A 26,720-nucleotide genomic window follows, 5' to 3' on the forward strand; every position below is an offset into this window, starting at 1 on the left:
AGATCACAACACTATATTAGAGTCATGATAAAATGTTGCATACTCAAAATCAAGCTTTTCTTATTTATAAAAAAAAAAAAAAAAAAAAAAAAAAAAAGTGAAGATACTGTATTTCATAGGACATGCTTCTCAAACTACAAAATAATAAAAGATGTTCCTCATCTCCTGCCATCAGGTATGAATCCTGCAAATCCAGTATCATAAATCTAATCCCCAGAATCCAGGTGATGTCCTTTATTCTTGCTGTACTAGATGATTTTATTCAACTTATGAAAGGTCTCCATTACTCAAGGGTTTATTAATGGTGCATCTAACTCCTTAGTCTGAAGTCTACTCTATGCTGAATAAAATAGTCAGATGGCGAGATTAAAATTCAAAGATATCCCTGGTTTATAACTTTACATGTGATATTTATAGGACAATGTTACTATGGTGACAATCACATGCTCTTAGATTATATTACCATCAGCATCCAATCTACTACTATATAGCACAGTACTGCATGTGCTGAAGAGGAATATTATTCAGATATCAAGAAAGATATTTCCGCACTATCAAATATGGTACATGTTTTTCTAATGAATCACATGCAGATCAACCACAGTACTTTAACCAGTCGTTTTGTATTTTACTGCAGGCAATTCAACTCATAATGTTCACTGGACTTACCACATGTATTGGTATCACAGAGTAACAAAAATCTAGCATTAGGACCTGTAATAAAAGCAGATTTTGACATATATTCCCACCTGGGTTGCTTATTCAATGAGCTAAGAACTACCGTACAAAACACGTACAGCGTTACATGGCAGGTAAAATTTCATTCTACACTGTCAATAATTCAAATTACACACCTTCATTCCAGGACACTGGTCAATAAAGACAACATCTGTGACAACAAGAGACAACTTTGTGACAGTACAGTACTGTTCTGAATATCAATACAGTATCTTTAAGTCCTATCACAGAGTTTGGCATACTGGATATACAGTATACTATACAATTCAAATACCTTATGAATGATATGAAAGACTCACATTCAAACATCTGAGGTATATTCTGAATCAATAATAAACAGAATAGGTTTTAAACATATTACCATATCATGACAACTGCTTTTAGCAGATATGTACCGGTACTTCAATGCCTTCCATATACTGTATATATATATATATATATATTTTTTTTCTGTATCTGCTAATGTCATGCCAACAGTCAGCTTAGAGAAGACAACTGAAATCACAGTTACTGCACTTGCAAACTAACAGGGCCACAATTTTTCTAATGCAGCTTTTCCTTCATGAAACACTCTCCAGAGAAGCCAGTCAACAATCAACGGGCATCACATTACCATACTAATGTTCATGGATACAACTGAGAGTGCTAGTCAGCCCATTCAGTCAGGTGACGTCATTTTGTAGTGTATTCTAACTGCTACCAGACAATTATATTTGGATAAAGGGGCATCTTACAGAGAAGATATTACTGAAGGCTAAATCTAACCCCTCTAAATGAAAATATATCCTAAGCTGTCAAAATCAGACTACTGCAGAAAGAATGTACTAAAAATGACATGCTCAGGTTGAAGGCTAACTTCATACATGCATATCACAAACCTTTACAACGTTCCTCAATCGCCAAAGCTTTAAAGAGGCTCAATACTGTACTGTATCCATCTAAAGATCCTTCAAGACAGCTGACCAACTCAGTCTTGAAAACAACACAATGCAATTGAACATTTCTCTGGTACACAATTTTCTAGATGTACTTATAGAAAATGGTCTTCATTTTTTTTTTTTTAAACAGAACTTCTGCAATAACCATTAATGGTATCAGTTTCAACAACATTTGTTAAATCATCTGTTGCCTACTGTCATTGCACTAAGTCTACACAACTATCATTAAACAAACTGTCATATATACTCTTCCATGAAGAAAGCTATTAAATGGAAATTAAAATTACATTCAGTAACAGTAAATACCACTAAACCTATGAATATGAATCATGCTAATGCGGTTTTTTCCTGCAGTAACTTCAGTGACTACCTTTCATACTACCATGAAATGCAAGGTACCTGGTTACTAAATGAGATTTCTAATACAATATGTGCTTAGGAATAAACACAGACTGGGGGATTAGCAATGACCAGAAGACAGGGGAAACAAATAAAGAAAATCAAAGTGCAAAAATAAGCTCCCAGTCAACATGCTACCAAGTAATTGTCATACAGTAGTCTTATTAACATGGGAGACTCCATAACACCATATCCTTTGCTATATAACTGATCTACTAAACATTAACGTATGACAGGATGCAATATATACTGTACTGTTAAGGAAAAGGCATTACACCATTTCCCATGCCAATGAAAAAAAGCTCTCAGCCATGTATACTGGTAACTCCTATGGTACAACCCTGTTTCATTTTATCCCAACTCCAAATAATAATATAGAAATTAGGTTGTCTAACAAAATACTTGTTATAATCATCATCATCATCTAGACCTCCTTTCCCACTGGAACTAGCCCTGCACATCAGTCCTTTTTTTAGTCCACAGTTGCTTCTCACTATATCTGTCACACCTTTCATTCCCTCTTATATCTCAAAACTGCAAGAGCAATGAGACATTAACTAGCACTGAACTGTTTCAATTCTGATGGTATGCTTATGTTCAATAAACAAGTGCAGCCAGAAACTGCACTTAAAGGCAGAGAACAGTAAATTACAAAAAGTAACACAGATAGCCCATCTTATAACACTTCCCATCTCCCTCTCTCTCTATCTATCTATCTATTGCCAGACGCCTCAATCCCGTTTGCTCAATCAGAGTAAAATAATGAATGTTTTGTAAGTATAAGCATCAGCCCTGCTAAACTTCAACCTTCTAAATTGTTGGCTACACACTGCACCACTGTACTGTAGGCATGTTGGCTGGGATAAGATCATAATACAATGGCTAGATCAATAGGTATAATAAAGACCCTGACAACAAGATCCAAGAAATAATCTAATACATTATTGCATATGTATTACACTGTGATGGGCTACAACTAAAAGAATCTGCATAACAAAACAGAACTGGATTTGGTAACAATAGCATAACATGGGGCAAACAAATAAAAATGATCGACTAGAACAAACCACCAAAGGGAATCAATTAAAAGTTGCATGACAAGGGAAAACATTTAAAGTACATGTGGGTCAATGAGAAACAATCGGAGCGGGATATGGGGGGATCAAGGTGACGAGGGAGACACAGACGAACACGTGAGATAAGTGAAACGCTAGGCCGTTACTTACTGCATCATCATCATCATCATCATCATCCACATCATCATCATCATCATCATCACCTGCATCATCCTGGGTGTGCATGATGGGGGGGGAAAGGGACTGGGGCATTAGAGGGGGCATGAACATTACAAGGCACATACATGGCAGACCTACAGCACTATATGAGTTTACTTGGTTTACTTCTTTAGGTAGGCCATATAAACAATGTATGATGAGTACAGTCTTAGTATTGCAGCTTAAAATGAACGTTTAATGCTTGCTTATAATTTTGCATAGCCTAATTCTCAATGGATACACCTGTACTGTACATATAAAACAATGTGTTAAGAGCTAATACAATAAACCTAAGCTGTATCTTATTATGTACTAGTCCTTCCAGCTAGAGCCATACGCAAAATACTCTTGCCTGCCCATCATTCCACAGCTAATAACTTCATCCGGCCGTATTCTTGTAAACTACGGAGACCTCATAACCTCTGTTCCTCAGCAGTTTTGCCTTAGTATCCTTTTGCATGTTACTCATGCAAAATATGCAGATAATAAAAAGGTATTAGTAACATACAAAGCAATATTAAGGTGTGTACGCAACTGGTCAACTTGAGCTGTCTTCCTCTCTCTCTCTCACTGCCTACAATCTCCTGTCTTTCACCCCTAGCTGAGCTGCACACCTCATATGAGGCACAATGAAGGTCTGCATGGGTCAAGCTGCAAACCTTATATGAGGTACAACTTACAATGGTTACAAAACAATGACTCAGGAGTGGTAAACTAGCTTAAAAAGAATCCACCCAGCAGGGGTTACAAGCAATATGTCCAGTCATCTCAAAAATTAAAGGATGCTGACTACTGCTGCTCATTAATTCTGCTGAATATTCTCTGGAAGGATCACGGTTTGTAGGCTCTTGGCCTTGGGTTATCTTTTTTATTTTATGCAAATAACAATAAACTGCTAAGAAAGGAGCTCTATGAAGTCTCCTATGCTGAGAAGAATACGACTCCACATCATTATCACTGAATTGCCAAGTCAAGCCAGTAATCATAATAAGCCAGGGTTTATGAAGCACAACAGCCATTCTGCAGGTTGGCAGGGCAAGAAAATGCAGCCTGGCAGAGTGCGCCAATGCTCCACATTTCACAGCAAATGGACTGGGGAGGATATTACTTGGTGTGGAATTATTAAACTCTTAAATCACATGACATTCTTTAATTCACTCTTGCTGCCTCCAAACAGTTTTACTCATGTCATGAATGGTGTCACTTATTAAAGAGAATGATGACGACTGTGTAACAACCACAGTAAGTCTCTACAAGGCTGAATTAAAGTGTCTGAAAGCACCAAGAATAATATAAAAACATGCCACTGGATTCAGAGTTAATCCCACTGCTTTCCTCATTTCAACTTTCACACATCACTGGAAAAGTCAACACAACAGCCACTTCAGCATATGCAAGAAAAGCCATATTTATGAATAAAATTAATGAGTATCTGAAAGCATGGTGTACCGGCAACAAAGCATTAATAGGTAAACAGATGCCAGCACCACCTAACATTAAAAAAAAAATAATAAAATAATAATAATAATGATAATAATATATACAAGAAATATATATTACACTGGTAATAATGAATCTATCTACATCGTCCACTCATTGACTGCCTCAAAAGGAGTGTACAGGTCTGGCTCTAGATTACTTCGTCCTAACATACAAGGTCAAGGTGACTGGTTCTCATCCATGAGTGGCATTATGCGAGTAATAAACTTAACTGTCCCTTGAATTCAAGATCATATGGGTAGCATCTGGCTGGAGTGCCTTAACTCATTTGGCCATCATTTAGCTGCACGATTTGGTTTGCCACTGTAGTTACCCTTCAGCACTAGCTACATCAAGCAAATGGATGATTTTTTCCTTCAGTCTTAGGACATCTTTCTACTAAATTCTTGCTGTCTACAAACAATTTATTTTCAGCTTGCAGGAGACAGCTGGTAACAAGGGAAATAAATGAAGGCAATATCTAACCCATTAGCATGATGAGTCTCTCCTATGATGAATAAAATGACATTGTGGCAGCAAGAATGTAAAAAAATGGCATCCTCAGCCTCAAGAGGTCAATAACTGTGCAATACAAGGAGAATAACCAATTATTTCTCAACATCGACACAGTTATCATAAACAACCATTACAATGATCATTCTTCGGATAATAAATTCAGGCCACTACTCAATAACTTAGCAAACACTCGTTATTATTCCCGGTATCTCAGGTATGTGTGTGTGTGTGTGTGTGCATATGCGTTCGTGTACGTTAATGTTATCTCTGTAGGGCATCTGTGGGTGAGACATGGACGAGGGGGGGGGGGGGATGGTTCTCACGCCATCCAAGTAACCATGACAACGTCACCGGAACGCAGCCAAACACATACACAAAATGATACATAATCTTACGACATTGTAAAATATGAAAAGCATTTAGAAGAGCTGGTCATCTGCGTTTAGGGCATACCACAAGTAATATGATGAAAAACACGAACTCATTCATAGGCTATATGATGTACCGTAAGTCTAGTTAATGACATACCCGCTATGTTGAAATACTGCATAAGGAAGAGAAAAATATGTTTACTATTAAAATACGGTTAAAATAAAGCAGTAAAGAAATCCAGCAGACCTGTGTCCGGCTAATACAATATATAAATAAAGACCCCGATAATCTGAAAAAAAAAAAAGAGCAGTGTCACATCAAAACAGTATAAATCACAAACTTAAAAATAAACGAATCAATAATCTAAAGAAATATTAGCTCTACCACACACATGCAACTAAATTTCATACCACTACTAACAGCACACTAGGTCATAAAAGCAGGAGTTAGTTCCCGTATCAAGCTCACTCTAGAGGCACAACATGCAAAGCGATCATGCACAGGTTAGGAGAGCGACCATGCGCAGCCTCTATATATAATTATGAAGATTTAAACGCTTGCCATGATGCTAAAAAAAAAAAAGGGGGGGGAGGGGAATAAGGTTGGGGAATAGGCTTCTTCAATCCTGTGACGTATTGTGTGTGTGTGTGCTTTAATTCAACTCAGGAAAGAGCTCTCGTACTGAAGGGGTTAGTTAAAGCCACATCTAACTCCTCCAGTTCGAAAAGTTTCTCCTGGCCTGAATATAAAGCCTCTGAAAATAAAAATAATAATAATAATAAAAATAATAATACAGTAATAATAATAAATACGTCATTAGATTGAAAGGATTAAAGGAGAAACAGGTTAATGAAGGGGAGTGGGTGGTTAATAACTGGGGCACTTTATTTTGCGTCACTGTCAGTAAAATATTTCGTCAGTCAAAAACCAAAGCGGTCGTGTTAGTAAGACAACACAGATTACCAGATCAATATATGGGACGCGACAATCGATAGAGGCTACCCGTTTCCTTGTTTTGTTTGTTTTGAAAGACATTAACGCTCCAAATATCTCTGAAACAAATGTATGAAACACTAATGGTCTGAGTAACAAACACCACCACAAGTTTAAGTACACCAAAATAACTTTGACAACAGGAAGACTACTGATGTGGCGAGAAGCAGGTTTAATTTACATGTAACTTACTTTATAAAAAAAAAAAAAAAAAAGAGTTGAGGGACTTCTCAATAAAGACGCAGCGTAGCTGCCGTGTTACATCAGTGCCACCGGGAACCGGCTTCCGGATGTAGTAAAAATAACCTTAAAACTACGTCCTCTGGTTGAAGGGGTTAAATAAAGGTTTCACTGGTAACCCGGGCACAACAAGGACGAGTAGTATGTATTGCACTGGTGGCCTTGTACACACCTGACACTGGGGCGGCTGTATTATACGGTACACGTTCCAGCAGTGTTTTACGAGGCCTGAAGGGCAATTGCACTGAAACGGGCAGCCTCTAATATCAGACCCCGGGGAGGCCAGCGAGTTGAGAGAGTTATGGGGGGAATACGGGGCGGGTAGGGGGTTAGGAGGGGAGTTAGAGGGGGAATAGTGGGGTAGGGGTGAGTGAGGGTCCCAGGCGTGGCGGGGTCTAGCCTACCATGGATAGCCTGGAAGCGGACTGTGATCGAGCCACCTGGTGCCCCGGCGGCCGCGGGAGGTGCGAAGTGTGGGCTGAGGGCGGGCGCTGTGGATGGTAGGCGGAGGCGGGCACGTTGCTGTGGGTGTGAGAGGACCGCAGCACCCGCCCGGACCCGCGCACGCCACGACCAGTGTTCAAGCCCGACACGTAGTCACTCAGGTCCGCCTCGGATAGACTGGATTCCTCGTCTTCGTCCTCCTGGGGTTTGAGGGAACGTCTAGTGCGCCGCCCCCACCTCACCGCGGCACGGTGGGGGTGGCGGGGCGTTGGGGAGGAGGGGGGTGGCTTCCTCATGAGGCTTAGATGGGGGTGAGGGACGATAACAGCAGAAGGGTAGGGAGTGGGGAAGGATCTTTCTCTAAGGGGTAAGGAAAGGATGTGTTGAGAGGGGCTGGTGCAGTCAAGTTTGGACAAGCGACCAACAACTCACCCAAAAGCCATGGGGTGTCTGGGGGCATTCCCCTGGAAATTTACAGAGGCCATCGGGGTGGCCAGGCATATCTCTAAGGTGGTCAGTGCCACCCTGGCCATCCCTCTGGTTGTGCCACAGAACCGACCCCAACTAAAGTCGTCAAACTACTGCTCACACTATCCAACCTTACAAGCGCACACCATCAGTACCCACACACTACAACCCACGCCATCCATATCCATAACATCACACTACAACTTCACACAGGTCTATCTGCTTTTAATCCAAACTACAACCCCACAAAATACAAATAACACACTACACATCACCCTGCCTACACCTCAATTAGGACCCAACCCGCATTCTATCTATACAAAATCCCGTACTATTAACTACTGTATCCAGACTAATACCAGAAACGCTACAACGCTACAATCCAATCCAAACATCCCTATAAACCCACACTCCATACTTATTTACATTAAATCATTAATAACCTACAATCATATCCAAACTACTCCCTACCAAATATTGCCATTACCACAGCAGTACAGCACTAAGTTCCATTCCATACCCAAACCATTCCCACAACATACCGACATCCACACCCTTGGCAGCTTTACATCATCCACTCCTGAAACCCTTACGACTACCATTTCCAAATATCCACACTCCTGGCTGCCAAACACATCCACATCACGTTATTCCAGTTACACCCTCACATACCAACACCACTACTCATTGTCCATACCCACACCACTACCCACTGTCCATACCCACACACTCCACACACTGCCACCCACACCCGCCTACAAGACAGGTCCCGATCCATGACCTCGCCTTCTCCACTCAACCATTACGTCATTGGGGTTCATTTGTGGTGGTGGTGGTGGTGGTGGTGGTGGTGGTGGTGGTGGTGGTGGTGGTGATGATGATGATGATGGTGGTGGTGGTAGTTGTGTTGCTATGGTTGTGAAAATTATGTTGTGTGGTGGTGGTGGTGCTATGGTTGCGAGTTATGTTGCGTGGTGGTACGGTAGTCGTGTTTGTAGTGAGTGGTGGTAGTTGTGGTGGTTGTGTAGCTATGGTTTTGAAAGTTATGATGGGTGGTGGTGGTAGCTGTGGGTGTGATTACAGGTGGGTGTTCTGATTGTGGTGAGTGGTTGTGGTTGGGGTGAGCCTGGGAGGTGTGGTGAGTGGCTGTACTTGTGGTAGAGAATGAAGACTTGATTGTGTGTAGGGTAACTGTGATGATGGTAGTAGCGGTAGCAATTCTATTAAAGATGGGGGGAGGGGGTGGATGGTAGCTAATACTAGAACCAATTGTGAGACAGTATTATAGACAGATGGTAATAAATAGTGGTGAATGACTTAAATGTTGCGTTGGCAGTAGTGGTTGTGATAGCTGTAGTGGTGGTAAAAATGCTGATGGTAGTAATGGTAGTGATGGTTGTAGTGGTGGTAAATGTTGATGGTAGCAGTGGTAATGAATAGTGGAATCAGTAGTGGTGGTAGTGATGTGGAATTGTGACGGTGGTATTGATTGGTAATGGTTGTGATGTCCATTTATGTTGTACTGGTGGTGAATATGATAGTGTTGGCCTTGTGGGTAGTTGCAGTAGTAGTAGAAATAGCTGCTAATTGATAGTAATAGTACCTGTGTGGGTAGTAATGAATGAAGGAGGTAGTGAATGATAGATGGTGGTGCAAGTAATTGTATGTAACAGTAGGTGGCAGTGGTGGTGGTAGTAGTAATGAATATGGCAGTGTTAGTAGTGGTGGTAGTGATGGTGGTTGTGACTAGATAGTACTGGTGGCGAAAGTAGTCGACAGTAGCAGCAGTAGTTATGGTGATGACTGATAGTAGCTGTCGGAGTAGCCATTTCAAGAGGCGTAGTAATGAATGGTGATGGTAGTAGTGTTGATAGTATAAGTGGTGTGTCAGTGTTGGTATATATTAAACACTGCTTGTAGTTGTGGTGAAGGTGGTGATACAAGTAGTCGCAGTAACTGTGGCAGGAGTAAAATAATAGACGCAGTTGCTTTGTAGTCCAGCGAGGACGGTATTCGGTGGAGGAATGTGCCACGCGAGGGTGACTCACTCTATACGCCGCAACACACCAATACTGACACTTTCTCACGCCGCCAATACACTACTGACGGACATCCACCCCACCACCACCACCACCGACGCCACCACGGCCTTCCTTTAACACGCATGTACACAAACATACTTATGTACACACACACACACACACACACACACACACACACACACATTAAATAGTAACATACATGACAATGCATACAAACCAAACATGCCCACGTCCGTTACACACCGCACACATGAATGAACATCAAAATATCCTCCCATACATTACCATCAAGAACTTTACAAGCACTTATACCCACATACTCAATATATATCAATATATGCACATTAAAACATAATATCCCGGAGCCATGTCATTATTCACAAAGCACAAAACCATATTTTAACACATGCACACCACCAGGCATAACCTAGCCATGTCATCTACACCATACTGATGCGCATGACAGTACACGCAATATATATATATATATATATATATATATATATATATATATATATATATATATATATATATATATATATATATATATATATATATATATATATATATATATAATCTCACCCTTACAGTTACAAGCAAACACTAAATAAGCACAACCACAAACCTATCATATATGTTTATCAGTCATCCATATTCACACAGTTATCTATCATTACCCATTTGTCCTCTGTCTGCCTTCAAATACCGTCCAATGTAGGTCAGGTCAGTAAAGTAAAACTCACACGTAGGTCTAATGGCCTCCCACTTCAAAGAATTCTTCATATAAATTCATTCCAGGATCTGCCAATAACCATAAGCCATTCCCAAAACTTTGTCCCGGCAATAATTTACAAGTCTCAGTTCTCTCCTCGACACGTTCCCCTCCTCACTCTCCTCCACACGAAAAAAAAAAAAAAGTTATCTTGCTTTTTTATTCTCGTCCGTGACCTGCCCTAATACTCAAGGGAACACAGTTACTTACGGTCCATGTGAGATATCTAAAGTGGCAGACGAAACAAAGGAGGATGAGAGGGATTCGCTTACCCACCCTGTTACCTCTCTCTCTCTCTCTAAGTAACTGAAGGCCGACGAAAGATGTTAAGTAGCAAAGAAAAGCTAACCTGGGGATGTGAAAAGAACCCAACTAAAAGTCCCATCATCGCACAGGAGTTCCCTACATTTGAGCTTCCCTTCAAATTAGCACCAAAGAAAACGGCCACTTCACGTCCTACCTTTGAAACTGACATTTCTCAGTAAGCCGGATAATAACTTCCCACCTGTGTGAATTATTGCGAGTGGTATCGTATTACTGCTAACTTTTACGATGCTATAACATTTTTCTCGTATGATGGACGGTTCTCTCTCTATCTTCAAATCACGTAAAAAAACACTGCGTCTGGATACTTCCCTCGTTCATTAGTGTCATGCAAAAACCAATTACTATGAAAATCATTTTCAGTATGTTACGATGCATTTTCTAGTTCTTCAGTGTCACCATGCAAAGATTAAATATGGGCAATCGTGGTTATATGGTCACTATTTTTCCTGCCTTTTCGGGTGTCATCATGAAAAAAGGGCAATCGTGTTTACATGGTCACTATTTCTGTTCGTTTCCACCATGCAAAAAACTAATACACATGTTGGCCCTGATGTTCACTATGTTCAGACTTAGATGGCAGACGCTTTAACTAGCCTTCTACATGAACACAACTACAGCATACGTATGGCAGGTATATTACAAGGGGTGTTTAGTATGTGGAGACGATGGGTTGATTGTTAGGAGGGTTGGATCGAGCACCACACACACACATGTATCACCAAACTAAGGCACCGGGATACAGGCGGGGTCATGCACTTTTACCTCCATCTCTCCTCCCTCACCTTCCTCTCCCTCTACCCCGGCCTCCTCCGTCTCTCCTTAGTTCTCTCCCTCCTTCCCTCCCTCTCCTCATACCCCCATCTCCTCATAGCTCTCTCCCTTGCACCCCTCCCTGTCTCCCCTGTTCTTGTTCTTATTCTCCCCACCTATTTCTTTCTTCCTATCCTTAGCTTTTTTTCCTTCTCTCTCTCCCACTTCCCAATCTTTGTATCTTTCCTCCATTCTCCCCAACTCCCCTTTATTCCTAGCTCTCTCTCACTCTCTCTATTCCCCCTGCTTTCCTCCTTCCCTCTCCATAGTCTTCCCAATCAACAACTTTCCCCCCATCTCCTTAGCTCCCTGCTTCCCTCTCCTCTCCCTCACCTTCCTACTCCTGTCCGTTCCTCCCCCCTCTCTTAGCTCTCCCTCCCTCCTACCTCACTTCTCTCCTTCCCTGTCCTTTCCTCCTCCACTTGCCCTTTCCCCGTCCCTTTCCTCCCTACCGACCTACTCCCCCTCTTCCTCTCCTCTCTCTCTTATACTTTACCTGTTCCTATCCGCCCTACCTTTCTCTCTCCCTCCTTCCCTTTCTTTTACTGTTCTTGTTCTCCCTACCTCCCTCCTTGAGCTTCCTTAACTCGCCCCTCCACCTCTTCCTATCTACCTACCTGTTCCTCCTTTTTCCTTTATGCTAATCCCCTTCTTTCCCTCTCATTCCTCTTCCCACACGTCCTTCCATCTGACGCTCACTTTCCTCCTCTTCCCTTGTCTCTCTTCTCTATCCACGCGCGTTCCTCCTCACAGTGAACTACATGTAACTGTTTCCCTTCATTTATCCTTTAACTCTTCCTTCACACCTTCCTTTAGTCGTCACCCTCTTCACTCTTCCCTCACTCTTTGTTTTCCTGCCATCTCTCCTTTACTCTCATCCCTCTTCACCCACCTCTGACTCACTTTTCACCATTCTCTCTCTCTCTCTCTCCACCCTTTCATTTAATCCTGTCCTCCTCCTCATCCTCTTTGTTCACTGCCTACCCTCCCTCTCCAACTATCCTTTCCTCCTCCTCTCTCCCTTCCCCCCTCTTTCTCTCTCTCTCTCTCTACCTTGATGTCAACCCACACACCCGCCTCCTGCATCCACTCCCACGGCATCCCACACCTATGGCTCCACATTTACAAAGGATCTCCGCTAATATCATCCACAAACGTTTCTACTCCATTTAATTACTGCCAAGATTAATTCCGTTTTGTCATTTGTCATTTTTTTATTTATTCATTCGTCTGGAAAGATTCAGATTAATTAAAAGATTTTTCTTAATTTCAACCATAAACTTATCATTTACTTATTATCAGAAATTACTTCGTCCCATTTTTCTTCTTCACTTGTTTGGTTAGTTCTGTCAATAAAAGATGTTAGCCAGTTTATACGATATACGTCTTCATAGTGTTTATTTATTATCGGGAATCATTTGCTTTGTCGCATTTTTCACCTTTTTTTTTTTTTTAATGCAAGAAAGAAGGAACCAAAGGCCAGGTTGTGAAGTATTGGTGCATGTATGAGTGAAAAAGTAATATATATATATATATATATATATATATATATATATATATATATATATATATATATATATATATATATATAAACTATCTCTGTATCTCATGTATAACACTAGCTCAAGACATTTATGAATGTCTCCCGCTTCTCTCTCTCTCTTTTTTTTTTTTTTTTTTTTTTTGGGGGGGGGGGGGGGGGAGCATCCGTTCAAGAGAAAACATACACACACAAAACTCAGGTGAAGGAAACCATGAATACGAAATAACTAATATTCACTAATTTGCTTTACGTGTTCGATACCTGAATTGAAATAAAAGTACAGTAAACTGAACTTATAAACAACTTCGAATAAGTAAAGTTTTTGCATAGAACCCCTACATAGAACCTCGGCTCTCTAAACTTTCCTAATCGCCATCTGCAGCAACATCCCAAATCACTCACACATGTCACTATTTTTGCTACCGGATTTTTAACTTCCTCGACTAACAGCCTTCGTATTAGCATTTCCCTGTATCGAATGTCCTAAACTTCCACATTTCATCCTCAGCTTTGGACGCACACACCCAACGGGGAGGGAGAAGGGGAGTTAGATATAGCCATCATTAACCTTTTCACCAGATTTTCGTCCTTTTGGCATCTTATTTCTCGCAGTTCCATGGCACAAACAGACAATGCTAAGGCTCAACAGTACATCCTATCTATACCATTCCTCTTGACTAGCATCATAAACAAGTATAATTACAACTCAGGCTTCAAAACGGAAATACAGTAAGTCAAATTTGGGCCAAGTAAGAGTAAAAGGAGTATAATAACCTTCGGATCTGCATCTCCCTGTATCAGATATCCTTAACTTTCACACTACATCCTTCGTTGCACTGACACTACTATTTTCTCATATCCTCCTCTACACGAGCATCCCACATCGCTTTCGCAGGCCACAATATATTTTTGCTTCTAGATATTTAACTTCCTTGACTAAACAGCCTTCATATCTACATTTCCCACTATCAAATATCCACCGCTTTCACTTTCACCCTTCGTAATCACATGTCTGATAATATCCTCGTCTGTAACATCCTACATTACTTTCAGAGCCTCATATTTTAGCTACTGTACCAGACTTTTAACTTTCACTACCAATAACCTTCGTATTTACAAAAGAAGCAGCAACCTCTCTCTCTCTCTCTCTCTCTCTCTCAGTACCAAATATCCTTAACTTTCACATTTTAACCATCTACTCTACCGACAAACCTGACATATCTTCGTCTGAAACATCTCAAACCACTTTCAAAGGAGAATTACTGTTTATCTACCACTCTGTGTGTGTGTGTGTGTGTGTGTGTGTGTGTGTGTGTGTGTGTGTGTGTGTGTGTGTATTTCCCTGGCTAACAACCTTCGCACTTACACCTCCCAATATCAGATATCTTTAACTTTCACATTTCATCTTTCGCCATCGCATCAAGCCTGCCTCCTTAAAAAAAAAAAAAAAAAAAAAAAAAAAAAAAAAAAAAGGAGAGAGAGAGAGAGAGAGAAAGAGAGAGAGAGAGAGAGATTCCTAATATTTTTGAGGCCATACATAATCCAATACAGTTCAGTAAATACAAAACCACTACAAATTTTATCTCTGACTACTATTTCCTAAACTTCACATGGGTATCCTTAACTTTATTCATCATCAAACAACTCATTCAGCTTCCCGTATTGCATTTACTAAACAACGAGACTCTATCATTATGACAACTTATATTAACATCCCCTACCTAAAATTATGAACATTCAACATTCTCACATCTTAAGCATTATTCATATTCCCCCCTTCCGATATTTCAACATTCAACCATGCCTGACTCCACAACATCCTAATTCCACACTTTCCTCTGCACACTAATCAACATCCAACACATCTTCAACAGCCACAGTACCTAACATTCTCATTCAGGTCCCTAGCACAACATCTGAACTCCACATTCTTGGTTCCCAACGCATCCAACATCACACATAATAATTTCTGATGACCACAAAAACATCTGAGCATATATCACAGTTTCTAAAATCACAAAGCAACACATTCAACATTCCTCAACATCTTCTAGTCCAGAATTACATTACACTTGTCTTCTAAATATCATCCAACATCCCACATTTCCATTAATAACAAAGCAACATTGATGCTGTACAACTTCTAACATCCCTCAACATCTGAACTCCACATTATCGTTTCCTGCATATCACTAACATCCCACATCTCACGCTTTCTCAAACCACAAGGCAACATCCAACATTTGTACATCCTTGTCCCCCATACACCTCACTAAACCTCACACTCAGCACCACTCAACATCCCACAGTTCACAATTTCCTTAAACATCTCAACATCACCCAAACTAAACACTCTTCTCACCAACATCCCACGCCCCAGACCTCACACTCCTCATCACCCAACACCCCACAATTCCCTTCAACATCCAACATCGCCGAAACTCAACATTCCCCTCTCTTCACCAACATCCCACATCCCAGGCCTCCCTTATCAGACCCTACCAAGACCTCCACATAAGCATTTATCATCAATCTGTACACATTTACATACAATAGCGGCATAGGGGAAGGGGAAGGGGAAGAAGGGAAGAGGGGTATCACACATGCATCAGATATTGAACTGTGGGTGTGTGGGGGATAGAGGGAGGCGATAATGAAGGCTATGTGTAGGGGACGAAAGATACAGTGTGATCAACAGTTCCTTTATATCTGCAAGTCCGTGCTAAAATCTACTACCTTGCTTCACTAATAAAAACTAAGCAAATGGGTTGGAATATTACAGTCATTGTTTGTGACTCCGAAGTAAAGACGATGTAAAGAATCTAACACTATCTTGCTAAGCTAATAAAAACAAATCAATGGGTGTCAATCTCTTTTCAGTAATTCTCATCCACGTTTCAATGGTGTCAAAGATTAATGAGATCTTGAAACACTGATGAACAATGAAATGAATCTTGAATCTTCAGCTTGGAATCTCCGGAACGTAAAGGAACTAATGACCACAGCTGTACAAAGGCATAATGGCGGGCGTGCCGTGGTGTGGAGGGGCGTGAAGGTGTGACTAAGGTGAGCATGGTGGTGTGGCTATGGTGGGCGTGGTGGTGTGGCTATGGTGGGCGTGATGGTGTGACTAAGGTGGGCGTGATGGTGTGGCTATGGAGTCCAGCACTATACAGTATACATGCTATTCTGGCTGAGTCATGGTGCTAGATGACACTGTAAATTGAATACACAAATATATAAAGAGCTGTGAATATAGTGCCATCTAGTGTGATGTGCTAAAAGGCTTCTGTGATTTCTGTAAGGGATGCAATGACAAACTCTGCTGTAATAGGGCTGCTAAATGACACTGATATGACAATCTGCTGTGTTGAGGGTGCCATTAGTGAGACCTTCTAGTGTGATGTGCTAAAAGCTGACCTTGATTTTCAGAGGAGTGCCAAATGACAAGGATGCCATACCTCAAGAGTGCCATATGACATGTACTCTAGGAATCTGGTGCCATACAAAACCTGCTCCTGAACTGGGTGTCATGTGAAAGTCTGCAGTGATAAAAGTGACATATGATAATTTCCTGTGCCATAAGGGTGCCATATGACAACGTGCTCCATCAAGAGTGCCATATGACACTGCAGTGTGAATAGGGTCCCATATGACAATCTGCAGGGTGAACAGGGTGCCAAGTGAGAATGTGCTGTGTGATAGGGATGCCATGAGTGAGGCCTTCTAGTGTGAGGTGCTAAAAGTTGATATGGCTTTTGTGAGGAGTGCCATCTGACAAATCTGCTATGTGATAAGGAAGCCATGAGAGTGCCACCGTGTGTGAGAAGTGCCGGGTAAAATAGTGCCAGTGCCGGTGTGACTAAATCGCACAGGAGTGTCAATGTGGATGCACCTCTTAACCCTGCCAATACGAGACGCTATTTCTGAGTTGAATGAAGTTATTTGACACTAACAAGAATAAAAGAGAGAATCATCATACTTAAAATTAACCTCTTCACTCCGTATTTATTCCTCTTCACTCCGTTTTTTTTTTTTTTAATTTTATTTCTGTTGTCATTAAACGATTTTACTTAGGTTAACTCACTGAATCCCACGACATTTTACATTCCTGCCATTTCCGGACGATTTTGCTCAGCTTACGATGCAATCTCTGAACTGGAGGGGTTAAATTATCTTCATTAGCCCCTTCACTAATAAGTCTGTCCTAAATTGAACAAAATCATCCCGTCACAGCAACATTAACACAGAAATATGTTACCCATTTGAAGAAGTTACAAAACCCGTGTAATTAATGGCTGAGTGAAGGCTGTACCCCACTTCTTCAATACGAAAAGTCTCCCGTAAGTTTAATATAACTGTCTAAAGGGAAGAAGAATTCACTGAAAAACTACACGGCCAATTCAAGGCGTTACAGTAGTTAGTCCCTTCACTACGTAGTCTCCCTTAAGCTCAATAAAGCAATCTGGTGACTACAAATAAAATCACAGACATCATGGTACTGAAAGCGTTGGGGCTCTTTATATCTTCTATTACGATCTCCCAAAAGCTGAATACAATTACTTCATGGCAGCAGGAAGCCAAATGACCTTATCGCAGTGAAAAGGTTAATGGAAGTTTCTACGTGAGCTCTCTCCAATGTGAATGCAATCAGCGAGTGGTAGCAAAATATATATATCAACGTACTACAGGGTTAAGAGCGCAGGTGTGAACACTGGCCAGGTGATGTGTGCCAGCGTGAAGAATGAAGGGCACGCTGTGAGTGAGACAGTGGGTGGAGGGGGGGGCTCACAAACACTGATACTCACAAACTTGGAGGGCGGTGGCATAGCATTCTGATCCTGTGGCGCCAAGTCGGGGTTGAGGGCGAAAACGGCATCGAATTCAATCTGTTAAAGTAGAAAGATACACTGTAAATGACTGAAGCTACAAAATTATAGTAAACAGCTGTAAAGGTAAAACGGCTTATGGCTGCGAACACTGCATACAGCTCAACCTGTGAAAGTGGAATGACACTGTAAATGACTAAAACTACAGAATCAAAAACTGTAAATGATATCAACGAACGGCATCGAATTCCATCTGTAAAGCAGAATGATGACACTGTAAGACTGACACCTGGAGAGCCATAACAGTTCGTTCTAAAAGGCGCGCACCTTCACATGTTACCACTTCGGCTGTAATATGCACCTTCCAATCTCAATATACGCCAAGACTCTCTCATTCAGGACTGATGTAATGATTTTAGTGGGGGAGGTGGTCTTTAAAATTATATCTGAGGACCTTATTGGAGAGCATTATTATTATTATTATTATTATTATTTTTTTTTACCATTTTAAAAACCAAATTGCTTCCTATTCTACGCTGGGATCGAACCCATATCTGTCAAACAAAGGATGACTTCTCTACCCACCTGACCATCATCTCCCTCATAAATAATCTACTCTTACACAAACACAAACACAAAAATACACACACACACACAAATAACCTACTAAACACTTCTATACACACACACACACACACACACACACAAATAACCTACTAAACACTTCTATACACACACACACACACACACACACACACACACAAGCCCTCATACAGGCCATCATTATGCTTCTATCATTACAAGGAAATAAAGCCTCTTCATACCTTCCTTCCGACTGGGGCGTCCTGACCACAAGATAGATAAAAAGATAGAGATAGAGATAGATAGATAGATAGATAGATAGATAGATAGATAGATAGAGAGAGAGAGAGAGAGAGAGAGAGAGACCTGTCCAGCATATATAGATTAGTGAGGACCCTGATGTCTGTTTTTTTGCTGTTGTCGTCCTGGGCTTATTTTACCTTCCTTTCTCTCTCTCTCTCTCTCTCTTAACGAACAGCGAAGGAGATGAGGGACAGTTGTATAATCACATAGCAGTTCCGGGTTATATCAGTGCCACCACATGAAGGCACCCCACTCCAGCACAAGTAGTAGTAGTAGTAGTAGTAGTAGTAGTAGTAGTAGTAGTAGCAGTAGAAGATGCAGTAGCAGTAGTAAAAAAAATAAAATAAAAAATAATAATAATAATGCAGCTCCAGTTATATCAGTGCCACCACGTGAAGGCACCCCACTCCAGCAGGGGTCATCAATATGCTGGCCAGGCCCCAACCTAATCATCATAGGAGAACAAAGCCAACTCGTGCCTCACCGTGCCCCACGCCACACAAACCCATCGTACAATCTAATTTACACCCAAAAGGGATAACGAAGAGGATTTAAGGGCTGGTGTAAAGGGTAGGGGCTGGTGTAAAGGGTAAGGGGTGGTGTAAAGGGTAAGGGGTGATGTAAAGGGTAAGGGGTGGTGTAAAAGGTAAGGGGTGGTGTAAAGGGTAAGGGGTGGTGTAAAGGATAAGGGCTGGTGTAAAGGGTAAGGGCTGGTGTAAAGGGTAAGGGCTGGTGTAAAGGGTAAGGGCTGGTGTAAAGGGTAAGGGCTGGTGTAAAGGATAAGGGCTGGTGTAAAGGGTAAGGGCTGGTGTAAAGGATAAGGGCTGGTGTCAAGGGTAAGGGCTGGTGTAAACGTTAAGGGATGGTGTGAAGGGTAAGAGCTGGTGTAAAGGGTTAGGGCTGGTATGAAGGGCTGAAGGATAAAGGGTGGTATAAAAGGCTGAACAGTCAAAGGTTTACAAAGGCTGAAGTGGGGGGGGAGGGATAGTATAAGGTACAAAAGGGTATAAGTGGATATAAAGGGTTGATATAAAGGGCTATGGGTCTCTATAATGGCTAGGTATACCAGGTTAAGTTTACACGCCTGGTATAATGGGCTAAAGGGTAAGGGTTTGTACAAAGGGCTGGTATATACAAAGGAGTACAAAAAGAAAGCAAACAGCCGGGCATACGAATTCTCTCAAGGCTGTTACTGAAGCCTGACTATGATATCTACTTCTATGAGTTTTAGGACAGTAACATGAGGCCAAAAGGTGAGGGTAGGAAACTTAACAATTTTTAGTGTGACAGTACTTGACAAATATTAGTGTGACAATAATAAAATGTTGGTACAAAGGCCTGGTATAAAAAGACTATGGAATAAGGGTTGGTATAAGAGGCGTCATGGTACAGGAAGAACTCATAAAATAAATGAATAAATAAATAAATAAATAACTGTCATGGTACAACAGGAACTAATAAAAAGCCTTATATATATTCCTGTCATTCCTGTCAGTGTTAGCCTGCATACTGACCGCCTTGGCCGTATTCTCGTCGGGTAAGGAAGCTCCACAACACCTTTTCCTAAGTGATTTGTTTTGCTTATTACCTTACTGTGTTATTCTGCTATATAAATCCCTCCCATATCATGCTTAAATAAAAAAACCTTTGATATTACTCCCAGCTTAGTGTTTTATTCTATGTTATATAAATCCCTCCCATATCACGCCTAAATAAAAACCACTGATATTACTCTCCATCAACAAACCCTGGGCTGATGTGAGTGTTATGCATACTAACCTCCTTGCCTTTGGTCTCCCCCTTCTCAAACCACTCGACCGTCACGCTCTTGGCGGTGGGGTTGACGGCTGATACGGTGGCAGAGTGAACGCGACCTGCAAGAGAAAAATAAAATAAAACAGATCAATATACAGTATAAAAAAAAACACACACACAAAAGGTTAATATTGACTGCACTGTGCCGGGAGATATAGGCTCAGTTTTAATGTGAGTATTACTATTCCCAAATGCATGTAAAAAAAAAGACTACTCTCTCCCTCTCTCTCAATTACCGGTGCATAACGTTAACATGAGCCCCAACCAGGGAGTCTGCATTTACTGAGCTGAAGAATCGGTTACTGTTCCTTCGCTAGTCATTTACGTATTTACATTTGCAACTCCATTTTCATTTAACACGACAGTCTCTCTAAGTTTACAGGTACGGTAGGAGTTTTAATGTTCCTGCCTGTTCATTCTGTTCATCCATATAATTCTGGAAATAAATGTTGCGATGTATTACTATATATTACCTACCGTTATTATTTCATCTACCGGGCCTTCATTCACCTTGACAATATTAACCTTTCCCAACTGCAGTCCTTGGATCAATATGAGCTGTACACCTAGTAACAAAATAATTCGATGTCCCTGTGGTGTGATACTATATGACACACGGACCAAGAATTCTAAACTACCAACAGTACCAAATGAACAACGTTTCAATTTGACAAACCATTTCAAAACTCATCACACCCAGGGGTAACGAATATATATTTTTTTAATGGGTGTACAGAGCAAACTAAGTAGATAAAAAGATAGACGAAGATAATTTCAAGGTTAAAATATGCTATAGTACACAACAGTATTTCTATGGCCTTATGCCCCTAAAGTGTATAAAGGTAAAAAATAAAAGCACAGACAATGCAGTTTTCAAGGCCAGGCGCTCTAGTCGATAACTGAGTGAGTGACCGACTGACCATAATAACAGGGGGAGGAGGAAGAGGAAGGAAGGAGGAGAAGGAGGAAGGGAGAGTGGGAGGGGTAGAGGAGGAGGAGGAGGAGGAAGAAGGGAAGCGAGGGAGGCAGTATGGAGAGAAGCTGGGCAAAACAGAGGGGAGGAGATATGGACAAAACTGTTTATCAAAAATGTTTACCAATCATGAGAGGGGAGAATAAAGAAGCAGGAAGAAAAGATAAAAAGATAAGACCATGAAAAAAGAAGGATAAGGAGAGAAATTAACCTTCAACAACACCCCCAATCGCCTAATCAGAAAAAAATGAGGTGTCAGCCAATCAGAAGTAAAATATTACACTCATGACCTTTGCCTGCCACTGGGATGATATGATAACGCAAACAGATGATGATGATGATGATGATGATGATGATGATGATGATGATGATGGTGGTGGTGGTGGTGGTAAGGAAGATATAAACTGATGATGATGATGATGATGGTGATTGTGGCGGTGGTGATAAGGACGATTTTAACTGATGATGATTGATGATGATGATGAATCTGGTGGTGGTTGTAGGGACGATATTAACTGATGACGATGACAATGAAGAGAATAAAGACAAAATGGACTAGAGGGAGAAAGAGGACAACCCCATCCTCCATCACTCGGGAAAACAAACTGAGACCTGTGCCAATCAAATCACAACAAAGGCATTCCAATCACAACCCCCCACAAGCTCTCAGAAACAATAAAAAATAAATAAATAAATAAATACATGGATCCATTCTTTTCTCAGTTTGCACACGAAGGGATCACAGGATTTATATTCAATGGGAGAGGGACGGAGGCAACGAATGAAATGATTAATTCCTCCACTAAGTTTGTTTGATACTTACTGCATGAGACTGACTAGGAGAGTGTGCTGTATGTGAGGAGGTTGAGGTGGAGACTGAGGATGTGATGGAAGGATGGGGTGGGGAGAAATGTCACAGACAGGGTATATATGTGTTGGAGAGAGGGTACCCTTAAGGCGCGTGAAAGGGTAGAATGGAGGCGATTCGTCTGTGGCCAGTCTTTCCTAGATTAAGGCGTTTGGCGACAGACAGACAGACAGAGAAGTAGACAGATACAGGCAGACAGACAGAATTATTGACAGAAGGAACAGAAAACAGGAAGAGGAGGGAGAACAGGGAGGAGACAGACCAATATAAAGGTGTGGACAAGGTGACACAAGAAGGACGAATAGGCAGCAGGAAACAGGATCCAGCAAGAGAGCAGACAGAGCAAGGCAGTGACCTCGCACCTACACCAGCCTTATATGTCACGTCTGGGAAGAGAAGACATTAGATCAAGCAGTGAGTAAGAGCAAGGAAAATTAACCCACTTTTCAACACAATTATGGGGGAATATTAACCCACTTGTCAACATAATTATGGAGGAAATTAACCCCTTTTCACCCTAATAGCGGGAGAAAATTAACCAATTTTTCAACGTAAGTATGAGGGGAAATTAGCCCACTTTTCAACACAGTTATGGAGGTAAATTAATCCACTTTTCGACATAATGCGAGGAGGATTATCCCACTTTTTACTCTAGTTATTTCTCCCATGTGTCTCTTCTTGCTACTTTCAAATAATTTTCTTTGGTCTGATGATCTCAAAAGACTAAATTAAAAAGAAAAATATAAGTCAAGGTAGGATGAGAACACATAAGGTGATCAGGCAGTGAGTAAGAGAAGAAATTTAACCTCCTTTCACCACAATTATGTCTCGTCTGGCTTTACTTTTTCTGCCTTAAGATTATCCATTTAAACTTAAGGAATAATTTTTGCAGTGAAGGGGTTAATGAATAAAAATAGACAGTGAAGGAGTAAAACAAGGAAGTAAATGAAAATGGGAGAAAACAGAAGCCAAAGAGAAATGAAAAATGGACAGAAGAAGGGAGGAAAGCAAACTGGGTGAAGGAAATGAACCAGGGGGAACTGAAGGCTTGCAGGTGTAAACAGAAGCAGAGGAGAAAGAGTCAACGAGAGAAGAGAGGAGTAAACACACAAAACATGGGCGATATTAGAAGAGAGAGAGAGAGAGAGAGAGAGAGAGAGAAATGAATGGATGAAAACAACAGGAAACGCAGATTCTGACAGGGAAAAAGGAAAAATCAAATTCAAACATGGGACACATTAGATGAAACATGAGCCGGAAAAATAAGACGATACGTAAAATTCAAAAAAGCGAAAAAAACAAAACAAAAAAAACAAGGGACAAATGGAAAAGTTACGAGGCTACAAAAGATATAAAGAAATGACACATGGAAAGTCTGAACATAAAATAGGAGTAGGTGAACAGGTTAAAAGAGATGGGGACACATTATTGAGTTTAAACATGGAAGAAACTTGGAAAGGACGAAACTGTGTGTGTGTGTGTGTGTGTGTGTGTGTGTGTGTGTGTGTGTGTGTAAATAATGGGGGGCGGGAGCCAAGGAAAGACCTGAAAAATAACAATGGAGGAAATAGATGAAAAAAGGGAAATAATACGAGACAGACACCAAAAGGAAGAGAAAATAATAAGACGACGAAAATGCAAAATGAAAGACGTGGAAGAGAGACAGAGAGAAAAAAAAAAAGAAAAGTGAGAACCAAAGCAGGAAGACACCAAAGGAAGTTAGCAAAATAAGAGTAGGAAACAGAGATAAAACAGGAAAAAAGGGAAACCAAAAACGGAAAGAGGCATCAAAGGAAGAGAGAAAAGTTACGAAGAGGACGCAAACAATTCAAGAAGGTGGGTGAAGGGAAAAAAGGATAAAGAAGCTACACCAGAGGAAGAGAAAAAAATATGAGGAAGGAAGGAATGAGGCGTAAGAAGTGGCTGGGGACAAGAAATAAAATAATGAATAAATAAATAAATAAAATAAAGAAAATGCCCATGGGAGAGAAAAGTAAGAACAGGAAGCAAACAAGGTAAAGATGTGGGTGGAGACAGCACGCACACACACACACACACACACACGGCACACTAACCTCACGCCCACACTAACCTTCCCCAAAAGCACACCTGAACAAAAACTGGAGGGGGGAGCAACCAACTACCAGCCACAAGGGAGGGGGAAGGGGAAGTTAAGGGAGGGCGGTAGAAGGAAGGGAGGAGGGAGTGGGGGGAAACTAAGTAGGGGAGGGGGAGATAAAGGGGGAAGGCGTTGGGGGCGGGGTGCTTGAAGAAAGGGGATAGGAAGGGAAAGAAGGACTTGGAAGGAGACTGGAACTAGGGGAAGGGCGGCAGGAAGCTACAGGAAGGGAGAGGTGAAGCTAGCAAGGGAGAGGAAGGTGGGCTAGGAAGGCTATGGTAGGTAGGAGAAGGAGGGGGGAAGCTGGGGGAAGGAAGGGGGAAACTGTAGAAGGGAGGGGAGAAGCTAGGTAGAGTCAAACAGATGCTAGGGAACGTTGGAAGTTGGGACGTAACTTTTATTTTGGTAACTATGGTAAACACAGGGCGATTTCTGTGGATGTTATGACAGGAGGGTGGGATGTGTGCGATGGTGAGGGGAAAGTGAGGGCGAGGGAAGAAAGCTGTGTTTTTAGCCCCCGCGAGCGCGAAAGGGAGAAAGAAATTGTAGGAGGAAGGTTAGAATGTCAAGAAGGGAAAAAAAAAAATGATACAAGAATATAAGGTAAAGGTGTGAGTGGAATAAAGTGGAGAAAGGGTAGACGGGAGGGTGTTATCGAAGCACACACTAAGAGGGAACCCGACTGTCAGAAAAGGGCAATTACCAGAAAATGACGTCTTTCTATGAGTATATACCTTTGTCTCTACATTTCCTCTACCATTTCCTCTCGTTCTCCAGTCTTATGTACCGTAACTATATTTATCTGCCTATCTATCTATTTTAATATATATAACTACTATTGTCGTCTAAGAATATCCCTCACCCACACCTTTGATCATCATGGCAACGAATGAGTAAAAAGAAAAATATTATGTCTGCTGGAAGGGAAAAACACGAACATTTATACAAGCCTCAAGAAATGGAGAATGTTATGCTCTATCTGAAAATAAAAATGGGCGGGGAAGAGAAGGGTGGGCGAATCAGGGGATGAGTCAGAAAGGATTAAAGGGGAGGTGAGAATGAAGGAAGAAATGGTAAATAGGAAGAGAGAAACAGGGAAGAGAGAGGAGGAAGGGATGAGAAAAGAGGAAGAGGTGTGGGGAAAGAGAAAAGACAGGAAGAGTACGGTGAGTAAGCAGACATTATGAGTGAAAAGCAAACAGGGTAAGAGTGAATAAGGAAGAGTGAGTGGGGTAAAGATGGGAAGAGTGAGGGTTAGTAAAGAAAAGGGGAAGAGTAAGGGTGGGTAAAGAAGAGGGGAAGAGTAAGGGTGGGTAAAGAAAAGGGGAAGAGTAAGGGTGGGTAAAGAAGAGGGGAAGAGTAAGGGTGGGTAAAGAAGAGGGGAAGAGTAAGGGTGAGTAAAGAAGAGGGGAAGAGTAAGGGTGAGTAAAGAAGAGGGGAAGAGTAAGGGTGGGTAATGAAGAGGGGAAGAGTAAGGGTGAGTAAAGAAGAGGGGAAGAGTAAGGGTGAGTAAAGAAGAGGAGAAGAGTGAGTGAGCAAAGAGAGGGAGAGTGAGGTGTTATCGGAGCAGACATCAAGAGGGTGAGACAGGGGAGGGGGGGAGGACGGATGGAGGGAGGAGGGAGAAGAGGGGACGGGGGGGGGGGGGGGAGTAGGAACGGGAGAGGAGGGGAGAGAAGGAGTGGAAGGGAGGGGAAGAAGGGAAGGGAGGCTGTCACAGGAGGGTTGGTTACTAGTGACCTTCCATTCCTGTCCTCCCTCGCCTAGTTTTTTCTACCTCTTCCTATCCTAGCTTCTCTCTCTCTCTCTCTCTCTCTCTCTCTCTCATCCCACTCATTCTTATATCTAAATCTAATTCTATATCTATCCATCTACA

The 26,720-nt window shown here is 41.5% G+C and overlaps 1 protein-coding gene across 1 annotated transcript in view; it reads right to left on the minus strand.

Moving 5' to 3' along the window:
- Klp10A (kinesin-like protein 10A) overlaps positions 1–26,720 on the minus strand; it is a 182,756-nt gene that overhangs the window by 10,840 nt on the left and 145,196 nt on the right. The window contains exons 2-3 of the mRNA XM_080276866.1: positions 20,849–20,943; positions 18,164–18,244 (exon numbers count right to left, since the gene is read on the minus strand). Coding sequence (XP_080132992.1) covers positions 18,164–18,244; positions 20,849–20,943 — 176 coding nt within the window. The remainder of the gene's footprint in view (positions 1–18,163; positions 18,245–20,848; positions 20,944–26,720) is intronic.

This window comes from Coenobita brevimanus, chromosome 67 (genome assembly GCF_032717465.1).
Source record: "Coenobita brevimanus isolate Jiangsu-jjx chromosome 67, ASM3271746v2, whole genome shotgun sequence".
NCBI lineage: Eukaryota > Metazoa > Arthropoda > Malacostraca > Decapoda > Coenobitidae > Coenobita > Coenobita brevimanus.